This window comes from Peromyscus eremicus, chromosome 1, assembly GCF_949786415.1.
Source record: "Peromyscus eremicus chromosome 1, PerEre_H2_v1, whole genome shotgun sequence".
Taxonomy (NCBI): domain Eukaryota; kingdom Metazoa; phylum Chordata; class Mammalia; order Rodentia; family Cricetidae; genus Peromyscus; species Peromyscus eremicus.
In genome coordinates this window covers 182,405,396-182,417,101 of record NC_081416.1, presented here as the reverse complement: position 1 = coordinate 182,417,101, position 11,706 = coordinate 182,405,396, and the positions used below count along the sequence as shown (strand labels likewise).

At 46.4% G+C, this 11,706-nt stretch overlaps 1 protein-coding gene across 1 annotated transcript in view; it reads right to left on the bottom strand.

Moving 5' to 3' along the window:
* Window positions 1-4,306: 4,306 nt before the first annotated feature.
* Window positions 4,307-11,706, bottom strand: part of LOC131903060 (leukocyte immunoglobulin-like receptor subfamily B member 3) — a 50,881-nt gene continuing 43,481 nt past the window's right edge. The window contains 15 exon segments of the mRNA XM_059253786.1: window positions 4,307-4,365; window positions 4,368-4,482; window positions 4,556-4,711; window positions 5,750-5,802; window positions 6,036-6,073; window positions 6,152-6,227; window positions 6,542-6,655; window positions 7,737-7,787; window positions 8,058-8,083; window positions 8,132-8,360; window positions 8,603-8,899; window positions 9,127-9,432; window positions 9,547-9,831; window positions 10,138-10,443; window positions 10,581-10,865. Coding sequence (XP_059109769.1) covers window positions 4,307-4,365; window positions 4,368-4,482; window positions 4,556-4,711; window positions 5,750-5,802; window positions 6,036-6,073; window positions 6,152-6,227; window positions 6,542-6,655; window positions 7,737-7,787; window positions 8,058-8,083; window positions 8,132-8,360; window positions 8,603-8,899; window positions 9,127-9,432; window positions 9,547-9,831; window positions 10,138-10,443; window positions 10,581-10,865 — 2,396 coding nt within the window.

Below are 11,706 nucleotides of genomic sequence, written 5' to 3'. Positions count from 1 at the left end.
TACCAGAGGTGGTGGGAAGGGTGGTGTTGGCCTCTCCTATAAGGTCAGCTTGTAACTCCTGTATCTGTTGGGCATGATCCCTCAACTCTCTTTTCATAGAAAGAACATCTTTTAAATTGGTGATCTGGTTTAGAAAAGATTCCTTGGCCTCTAAGAGACCCTGCATTCCTGGTATAGCACAGCCCATTTGTCCCAGCACTGTTTCTCTATGAGTAGGGGCCTTCAGGGTGTTGGGAATAGGAGGGATATAGGGAGGCAGGGGGGGCCAACGAAGGCGTCTCTCACCAAACAGAACCTGGGACTGAGTAAAAGGAGAGGGGTCATATCTTTCTTTTTCATAGCGTGCTGCCTCCTCTCCCAAGCTTACTTCAGACGAGGGGTCAAGCCATTCATCACCTGACACATTTTTATAAATGACAGGGTAGATCTTTTTACAAGATTGAGTGGCAGTGGGTGGCTTTAGTAGGGGGGGTGTTAACTCATTAGGGACAGGCTCATCGATAAGAGAGGGGGCACACAAGACCAGGGTGGCTGCAGGGTCGCCCGTGATCTCGATGTTCTTTTGAGCCTCCGGCCGTTCTTGTTTTACTTTCATTTTTTAACGGAGTGGCCACCGTGGCTCCAGATTTATAATCGGGTGTCAGGCAGGGGGAGTTTGAGAGAAAATCCTCTGCAAGGGCTAATAAATGTGAAACACGCCCATCTCCCTCTGCTTCCTTTAGAACATCTCTAATCACACCATAAAAACTAAAAAAGGTGTCGGGAACATTTTCCCGTCTCTGATTAATTTGTTAATATCTTTTCCAACATTGTTTCAAGTCAGAGGGTGAATTCCTGGGCCATTAATCACTAACCAGGGAAATTTCTCCTCCACAAACTGGAAGAATTTTATCAAATCCTTTTTCTTAACTCTTATTCCTCTCTCCCTAATGTTACTTTTCATCTCTTTGAGAAAAAGAGCCTCTTTAGATAAATTTTTGCCCATGATTGATGGGACAACACACTTACCTCAAGACTCTCCCACGCTGCACGAGTGATGCGGTCCGGGCGTCTCTACCCTGATTCTCTGGGGCCCCTTCAGTTGTCCGTTGTCCGGCAGGTCACCATGCCTCGAGCCCCACGTTCAGGCGCCACTTGACCCATCCAGCAGGCCAGGTTATTGGATGAGACCCAAGGAGGCACCTCCTGAAAGATCAATGGGGGCGAGAGAGAAAGGAGACCAGGCGCATAAAGAAAGACAAAGTCAGTCTGAGTCACGTCAAGGTCTCGATTATTGCAAGGAGAGTCAGGCTTATATCTGCTGGGAGCTAGGAGAAGAAGATAGGGGTATGGAAAATTACTAGGAGGAAGTTAGGGTAGGGTAGGGTTCAAGGAAAGATCTCTTTGTTCCAGGGCTTGATCAACAAACCATGCAGCAGACCATCATGTTTCAGGAAATTAATCTAAAAGTACATATTGCGGTTTTGTTGAAAAATGGTTGCTATTGAAACTGTTAACGGAAGGTTAGGTACACAGCTTTTTCCCATGAGAATCAGTTAGTCTACTTGGCTCCTGACAGATATCCACATAGCCACCAATGGCAACATGTGCCACGGACATGAACAGGACTTTAGGTGATAGCACAAACCATGAACATCTACATGGAATTCAGTAGTAACAATGACCACTGATTTCAACATGGCCTCTAATAGGAGGCCAGATCATGAACATCCAGACAGCCTCCAGCCACAGCACAGACAACAGATTCCATTATGGGCCTTGGCAACAGTCCAGGCCATAGATATTAACAAGGCCTCTTGTGGCCAAAACCAGTTTTCTTCTCCCAGTGCCATGTGAAGCTATGGTTTCAGAAGCTCAAGCCAGGAACAGTGGCCCACTGCTCTCTTCAGATCCACATGTATAACTCTTGGCCCCTTCTCTAGCAGCATATCTGTCTGCATGCCACCATGTTTCTCCTCATGCTCATAGTGCACTAGTCCCCTGAACTGTCAACCATTTCTAATTAAATGTTTCCCTTTATAAGAGTTTTATGGTCACAGTGTCCCTTACAGCAACAAAAACCCTAAGGAGGCCAAAGATCATGTGTTTGGAGCTATAGGACCATGTTGGATTACTGGAATTGAACAACTGAAGACAATAAGTCTCCTTCATCCAGACTTTATCACAAGTCAGTAGCTCATGGTAGAGTCCCTTGAGTCCTTACCTGACCAATAATTAACTGCTGACAGGCCAAGTACTTTACATACCCAGTAGAGGCTGCAACATTCACATTTGCAATGTCAGGGTTAGACACAGAAGATAACATTTGCTGGCCTGCCCAATATTCTGGCTCTTACATTCTTTCTGCTTCTTCTTTCATGATGTACATATGTAGCAATGTCGACCATGAATTTCTTTCCATGCCTGTATCCAAATGATACAGATCCACATCATCATTCATCAGGTCAGCTGTCCTATCAACAGCTTCTGTCATTTGCTCCTTCATATCTTCATATGATTACTCCCAATAAAAAGCATATTCAAAAATTTCTATCAATTCATAGACTTCATCAAATTCTATTGAAATTACCGTTGGTTCCACAGAGATAAGAAATGTCCCCTCTTGATGAGGGTTTACTTCCTATCTTTCTAAAGTACATTTTTAATGGAAAGAATTGCATCACTTTCATCTTCCCTTTCCACCCTTCATCCGCCCATGCCATCCCTCAAAGCTTTTCCTTGCCCCCTCTCTCAAGGTGATAACCTTTTTTTTTGTTATTATTACTATATATTTGTGCCTGTGTGTGTTCATATATGCAAATACAACCTGATGAATCAGTTCTCTTTTGTTGTTTATGTTTATATCATTTCAGAGTATCAATACCACATCTAGAATGTTTATCTTTACAGCAACTGGAGATCATCACAAAAATCCTCACTGGGACACAATTCAGAGATCAACAAATTATGGGGATTCCAGCCCCATCAGATACATCTACATCACAGCTCCTGATTCTATGACACAAGGGACATCACAAAAGAGGGGACAGAAAGAATGTAAGAGCCAAAACATCAGGATTTCACCAGTGAAATAATTTCTCCCAGAAATGGCTTGATTGTTTTTCTAGAAATGAACAAGATCAGAACAATGCAGTATCAAAGAACATATTAATATGGAAGAGGAAACTTTTCATGGTGTCCCATGCTTAGACAGGGAACTACTGTCAACTAATGACCACTAGAAGAAGCAGAATTAGTTTCTCTAAGACATGAGCCTCTGGAATTTTTCAGATAAATGCAATGACATTGGACAAGCTAATCATCATCTTACTACTACAAGTAAAGCTATTGTCCCTCAACCTATTAAATTCTGGAACCAATGTATATATTGTATTTCCTATTTTGTGATCAGAATTGTTGAGATCAAAGTCTACACCAACTTATACAGATTTTATTTGTAGTTATTTCTTAGGGTTTTTTATTACTTTATTTACTTACTGAATGTGGGGAGCACACCAAGAAGTTAGGTGGAGGTCAGAGAATAACTTGTAGGAGTCAATTTTTTCCTTCCACTATGTGTATCCTGCTGATTAAACTTAGGAAATCAGGAATGGTAGCAAGTGGCTTTACCTACTGAGATATCTTATTGACCCTTGTTTATTTATTTATTTTTGAGACGGGTTTCTGTATCTAGTCCTGGCTTTTGTGGAGCTTACTATGTAGTCCAGGTTGACCTCAGACATTAAAATTATGCAGTCTCTACCTGCTAAGTGCTTAGATGAAAGCCATTGGCCACCAAGCCATCCCTGTTTATTTATTTTAACACAAGGTTTAGTGTGTTCCCACCTGGCCTCTTAGTCCTATGGTATGTAGCTGAAGATTAATTATATTGATCTGCTGGTCCTCCTGTCAACACCTCCAAAGTGCTAGGATTTGGGGTGTATACCACCACACTCTGCCATTGGTGGCTAACGTTTGAAGCATGCCCCAGTCTTGACTCCAGGTTAACATGAAATTCACTAGTTATCACAAGATGGCCACTAAACAAAGGTAATTCTCCTGCCTCAGCCTCCCTTGGGTTTGGATTACAGGTCTCTGCAACTGTGTGTGTAAGATTTCCTGTTTCATGGCATTGACGAGTAATGTCATTAAAATTTAAAGTTAATATAAGAGCTCCCCTTCTATTTATTTTGATTTCAACTGATAATTGAGAAATCCCCTGCTTTATTTCCAAATATGGAATGTTAGTCAAAGTGCAGACATGTTTCCCAAAACTCCAAGAATCCCTTAGAGGTCTCCATTCAGCATTCTTGCAGGCAGAGGGTCATTACTTTATGTTGTTTCGAATGGTTTCTGGGTTAGTGACTGCCAGGGCAGCATATAGATTGGCTCCTCTGGGACGTCCCCTGCCTGCGAGGAAGGGGGTGCAGCTGTCTCTTGTCTGAGTATGACGTCGAAAGGCTGGTCATAGGTCGCTTCTGGGGGCTCTTCATACTTTGCAGCCTGGAGTGGGAGACAGTGAGAGGAAATATATGTCTTGGGAGAACCTGCAGGGCTAGGGAGGAACAGGACCCACCTGAGTGTCCATTACTCTGTCCTTTTCTGCTTGTCCCCCTTCGGTGTCCAGGACTTCTCTTGACATGACAAAAGGTAGGACAGCTCCTGACCTCCTGAGCCTGGAGGGTTTCACCTTGGCATATATATCACCCAAGTGGCTTGCCTTTGTTGGTCTCTATAGAACAGAAGTAGTGAGGTACAGATAGTGTATCCCTGTTCCCCTTGGGATCTCCTCTGGTCAGGTCTTCACAGCATGGCCACACTGAGCTGTTTAGGCTTCCTTCCTACAGCTCCGGCCTCTAATCTTGACACTCTAACCCTTGCTGTCTTGCCTCCAGCCACACAATCCAACTTCTAAAAACTAATGTTTCTGGGGGTGGGGAAGATGGCTGGCTCAGTTGTTAAGATCACTGGCTGCACTTGCAGAGCACCCAGGTTCCCACAACCCACATGGTACTCTACAATCATTTGTGATTCCAGTTCTAGGAATGTGACATGCTTTTCTGACCTCTGCAGCACTAGGGGGACAGGTGGTATACAGATATGCATGAAGGCCAAACACCCATACACACGAAATGAACTATAAAACGAAATGATTCTCCCCAATTTCCTTTGTCCTGCCGAGTCCCCTGCCTGCAGTTGCTGGCCCCTTAGGTGTCTCTGTGGTCTTGTCCATGTGGGTTTCCTCCTCAGAAGACACTTTTCAGAGTCCTCCCTTGTACTTCACACTGGCCCTCTGTTCCCACATACTCCACCCACTTCTTCTGCTTGGTTTCCCAAACCCTTGGCACTGCACACACTCTGCATTTATTACCATGGTATTACCCTGGTGATGAGGGAGTGTGCTCTTTTCTCTAACTCTGATCCATGCAGGGAGCTGGTAAAGAGGGGCTTTCTTGTGAAGCTGTGTCAGTGAATGGGGGTATTGGGAGGATCTGGATTACTTAGTCCTGTAACCTCTGATTTCTAAGGTGCATATTAACAACAAGACTGATGCTGAGCAGCCAAAGAGGTGACATGAGGGAGGAAGCAGATAGTCCCAGGAAGCCAGGAGAGAGTGAGGCCGGCGAACATAGGAGGCAGATGGTGCTTGCAGAAGGGAATGGTCATCTGTGGGTTTTGCTGAGGGCTCAGAGGGGAAGAACAAATAAGGACTCCTGGACTAATCTGGGCTCTAAGTCCTTAGCACTGCCAATAGAGACAGGGACCTCACCCAACTGTCCAGCTCCACACCATGCTCAGGCTGCATATTCTCCACTGAAGCATCTGTCATAAAAGAACAAACAGAATGTCTTCAGAGAAGAGTCTATCTAGGGCTATCTCAGACCCCTGGTTTCCTGCCTTCCCCAGGCAGGACCAGAGAACAGGGCGTGTTTTGATATCCCTGTGTCTATAGTGTGAAGTTCAGGCCCAATTAGCAAAGACCCCAGAGCCTCTCCACCACCCCTGAAACGCTGAGTCCTCAGACATCTCCCTCCCCGGGACCCTCTTTATCTCACAAATAATTTCTTCCTGGGTGACAGCAGCTGGGTTGGATCTGGAGAGACAAGAAGATGTCAGTTGGCAGTGAGTTGTGTCAGGCAGGTTGGGGACGATGTCTCATGCCATGAGTTACCTCTTCTGGGGACTTCTCTTCCTGCTTACTGGCTGTGCAGCTCCTGCAAGAAGTTGCAATTCTGTCTCTTTCTGGGCTGAAAGAGAAAGAAGAGTCTGATCTAGGAGGGTAGTAAGCTCCACTCCCAGGCATATTTGCCTGCAAGGAAGGAAAAGAACTTCGTAACACAGGCATGAGTTAGCAAATGTCCCAGGACATGGTAACGCTCACAGAACACCCAAAATCTCACAGGTTCTGAGAGCCCGTGTTTTCTTATCTGAGATCTGTGTTTCTAAGCTACTGTTCCCCCAATAGAGGTTTTCCTAGTGCTAGTGTTTTGATTCCCTTCTTAGATGGCCCACAGGGGAGCCTACCACCATCTGAGACCCCAGAAACCCACACCCTACTCACCATCCTTCCTACATTTGCCCTGTTTCCTTTGCCGGAGGAGGAAGATGAGGATGAAGAGGAACAGGAGGAAGGCCACAGATGCTCCAATCAGAGCCTGGAGGTATTTTTCCAGTCCTGAGGTATAGGAGACATCATGAGAGAGGATGCTTGCTGCTCACCTGAACACCCACAGTGTGCCAGGCCCATGCTGGACCTTTGCACCCACCATCTCCCCTCCTCACAATCGTGCAACAGGAATTGTCTGTTTTCCTATCCAGCCAGTTCACCTGCTTCAGATCACCTGACTGGAAGAGGTAGAGCTGGGAGTTGAACACAGGGACTCTGATGTCCAGCCATGTTCTACACACCAGAGCTGAGGATCACAAGCTAGGAAGGAGGAGCTGGAATGCCCTACCATGACCCTGTGCCCCACACTTGCACATGTCACCACCACTGTGGGACAGCCCCACTGCAGAATCAGGTTCTGGAGTCCTCCTCTATCAGGAAAGACATCAATACAGGAGGACAGACCAAAGCAGCCTTTATAATCTCACCTTTATAATCAAAGAAACAGCAGCCATCCCAGAAAGGAAGGGCTTGGCCAAGTCAGCATCTCAAGAAACAGCTATTTGAAGCCTATAACCAGCTATTCCACATCTGGGTCCCACCTTCCAACAGAATATTTAGCATTCTCGAGTGTGACTCCATGCAGGTAAGAGGTTTATTCTCAGAGTCTTTATGGCAGCATGGGGAGGTGAGTGTCTGGGTTCCCTGCTCTCCATCTCCCCCTCTCCCCTCATTCTCTAGGCCGAGACTAAACATCTCTCTCTCTCTCTCTCTCTCTCTCTCTCTCTCTCTCTCTCTCTCTCTCTCGATCCCACCTTCCAATAGAAATATTTAGCATTCTGGAGCCTGACTCCATGCAGGTGAGAAGTTGATTCTCAGAGTCTTTATGGCAGCATGGGGAGGTGAGTTTCTAGGTCCCCTGCTCTCTACCTCACGCTCTCCCCTCAATCTCTAGGCTGAGACTAATCTTTTCTCTCTGGGTGCCACCTTTTGTAGCCTAAACTAAGTCTTGTGTTTCTGGAGTTTCATTTGGGATTTCTGCTTGCCTCCCACACTCAAAAGTTGAAATGACAGAGAAATGAAGACATCATTGGGGTGAGGCAGCCTGGGGATGGAGCTCACTCCCTGTACTGAGGTCCCTGATACTTACCAGCTGATGTCATAGGACTTGAGGGTGGTGGGCTGGAGGCTCCAATGGGTCCTAGGAAACAGAATAAGAAATAGATGATGGTTAGATGCTAACCCAGGAATCCCAACTCTTCTCAGTGTCGTACATCTGTCTTGGAACCTCCCCATGATTCTCATGCTGTCTATCCCTAACCTAGATTGCAATAGAGGATGGAGTGGACATTACTTGGGAGACCATCACTGGCATCCACTTTTCTTCTAGGGAAATTGCCTTCTGACTAACGTCAAGAGCTCTCTTAAGGTTTGAATTGTGAGTCAGCCTGACAGTTCAGGGCCACCTCACCTGAGACTATGAGCTCCACGGGGGCACTGGCATATGACAACAGGTATGGTGATGAGTTTCGAGAACCATAGCACCTGTAGCTTCCTGAAAGGGCAGAGGTCACAGCACTCATGGAGAATTCTGCCTGGAAGTGCTGATCTTGGAACTTTGATTTTAGTTGCTGGGGTTGATAGACTGCCTCCTCCTTGTACAGAATGAAAGTGTTCACTCTTTCTCTTGACCAACACAGAAGAGTCACATTGTCTCCTGGATGTACTGTTGGGTTAGGCTTCACTGAGAGGAAAGCAGGGAAGAAAAGCTGTCCTAAAGAGAAGAGGAATTATGAGAGGCTGTCTTCATTGTTCTGAGCTGAAACCACACATGGGTATCCCCTAAGTACCAGGGATTCTGTCTCTTTTCTCTGACTGAGATCCTCTCCTACTGTCCTGTCTCTGCATCAGTTCCTGCATCAGTTCTTTGTCCCTTGTCTCAGCCATCGCCTCTTAGGATTCCCATGAAATTCTATGCAGAGGAAGTTACCTGATCAAATCTCCTTGGTTGCTCACCTGAGATCAGAATGTCCAAGGTGTCACTGGAGGCTGACCGCTCAGAGGAGAGGTTGTGTGCACCATAGCATCTATATTGGCCTCCAGTAGAGCTGTTCACAGAGCCCAGTGTGAAGTTGGCCAAGGAGAGACCAGCCTGGGTCCATTTGTGATGATGCTGAGTGAAGTCAATTGTGCTCACCTTATACAGAACAAATCTATCATAGGTGATGTCAGAGCAACACTGCAATGTGAGACTCTTTCCAGAGTCCAGGATATGGCCTTGGTGACTTAAAAGGGAGGGTTTCTTGGACAGCCCTAGAGGAAAGGTGACAGGCAAAGGACTGAGGAGCAACTTTTTACCAAACTCCTATCAGCTATCTCCCTGTTCTGCACAAGCCACTGCTTCTCTCCAACTGTGGGACTCTGGCTTAGAAAACAGATTCTTCCTTTAGTCCCTTTCCAACAGCAACTTCCCAGGGGGACAGTGTCCTGCCAAAGACTTAGGCTCTCAACAAGACTGGTCAATGATGGGGATGGCTCACCTGAGATGTGTATTTCCAGAGGGTCACTGGGTACTGACCAGACCTGTGGGGTATTCTTGTAGTAACCATAACATCTGAATGTCCCTCTGTGTACTGGGGTCACGGGACCCATAGAGAACATGGCTTGGTAGTGCCCATTATGGTGTATATACTGTGAGTCTAGGGAGGTGAAGAACTTCTCATCTTCCTTGGAGAGAATGAGCTTGTCATATGCTTTCAATGAAACAAACTGAAGAGTCATGTTTCCTCCTGTGGTCACCACATTGCCAGGCAGGGCTGACAGGATTGGTTTATTTCTGTAGATTCCTATGAGAGATGGAGATAGCTTTTTCCAGGGGCTCACTCAACCAAAATGTCCTCCAGGGATAGGCTTTGGAAGGGAATACTTCTGAAAGCAGAGCCTGGTCCTGAGACCCTCACCTGTCACCACAATCTCCAGGGGATCACTGCGCTCTGACCAGCCAGCTGAGCTGTAACAGTAACAGCGATATTGTCCCCCATGTTGCTGTGTCACAGAAGGGATGGAGAACTTGGCCGTGTTCTCAGGCTTCTCTGGCGTCTGTGTGCCCCAGGGTTTTTGTCTTCCCTCTTTATGCAGGACACATATTTCTGCATCTAGGCTCCCCTGACACCAGATGGTCACAGCACTTCTGGAGGCAATCACAGAGCCTGGCTCAGCCTTGATGATGGGTTTGTGGAGGTTACCTGTAAGGAAGTAGGAGAGAAGGAGGTGTTTCTGTTTGAAAGTGGCACAGAGAAGTGGCACTTGTAGATGGCAATTAAGTTGATACAAAGAATCTTAAAGTTCCATGAATATTAAACTCTCTCCTGGACTTCTTGGGTTTTTCTATCACTTTCTGCTTGGAATCTATATCTCTGGTTCTTCTGTCTCCCCTGATCTGCATCAATGGACTGAAGAGCCCTGTCTCCTCACATACACCACACACCAAGGCCTCCCTCCACACTTCCATTATTTCAACAGCATTCTGTGGAAAGGTTTTGATTCCTTACCTGAGAACAGGAGCTCCAGGGGATCACTAGGTTCTGACCACACCAGTGGTCTGCTTAGGTCATTGCTGTAGCATTGGAATATCCATCTTTGACTGGAAATCACAGGGCCCACAGAGAATAGAGCCTGGAATTGTCCAGTTGAGGAATTATACTGTGAGTCCAGCATCCAGGAGAGCTTCTGTGGTCCTTCCTTAGTCAGAATGAACCTGTCATATTCCTCCCATGAGTCACATTGGAGGGTGACGTTCCCTCCTTCAGTCACCACAGGGCTGGGCTAGACTGACAGGCTGGGTTTACTGTGTGCTCCTAAGAGAGATGCTATAATCAGATTAATGTATCAGGCTTCATTATCGTACAGGACTGTGAGGAGTGAGGGCATCCCTGAGAGCAGACTCACTTCTGGAGAGTGAAGCCCAAGGATGGCAAAAGTTTTGTCCTCTCACCTGTCACCACAAGCTCCAAGGACTCACTGTACTCAGACCATCCATCATGGGTCCGATAGCGACATTGATATCTCCTTGCGTGGTGCTGGTCAGTTTTTGTGATGGAGAATTCAGCGTTGTTCCTAGGCTTTAGGAGAATCTGTGTGAACCGTGTATATTGACTTCCGTCTTTGTAGATGGAGTACTCTTTGGCTCCTCTTGTACCCTCACACAAAAAGGTCACATTAGTCTGTTTGGAGACCATGAGATCTGGCTGTGCTCTGAGTACAGGCTTAGGAAGGGTCCCTGAAAGGAAATGAGAAGCTAGGACCCAAGACATCCATTCCTAGATTGAAAGTAACAAGCACATCATACTGCATCCAAACCCAGGATCAGCACACAAATCTTGTTTTATCCTCATTGCCCAGGCATGTCTCCTGGGTAATAGAGGTATAGCATACCAGGACAGCTACAGATACTCACCAGTCAGCGCTGTGGTCCCAGGGCACAGAGTCAGTCCTGGAAGAGAGATCTCAGTGAGAAGTTTGTCCCTGAAGCTTGAGCAGGTCCTCCCTTCCACAGAACCTCCTGAGACCCTGGGTTTTCCTGATGGAGCAGTGCTAGGCTGTGGGACAGCATCAACCCTAGACCACAGTATCCCCTCCCCATCTTCACAACTCACCCAGGCACAGCAGAGCTCTGAAGGTGAACATCATTACATCTGCTCCTGGAGGCTGCAACTGTGCTCATGGGCAGAGCTACAGAGTCTGCCTAGTGGGACAGGAAACTAGTGTGGCTTCTGGAGGCAGGCACTCCTGATGACATAGTTGTACTTCATTGGTTCGGCAATAAGGGGAGCCTTGCTCCTTACACACAAGGTTTTGACTTCCACAGTGCTGTGTCTGGGCCAGGAGCTAGACCCTCTGAAATCAATTCTTACATAGAGAACATTCCCACAACCCTGTCGTTGTCGGCTGCATCTGTCCTCATCACACTCAGGTCCATACTGTAGCCATCATGTGTGAATATTTCAAATAAAATTTACAAATATAAATGTGGTTTTGCCTTGTTGCTTCTCACATTTTTACTTGAAATACTTCCTCCTTTTCAACATTTTTTAATGTTTCTTAGAAGGGTCTCAATTTCT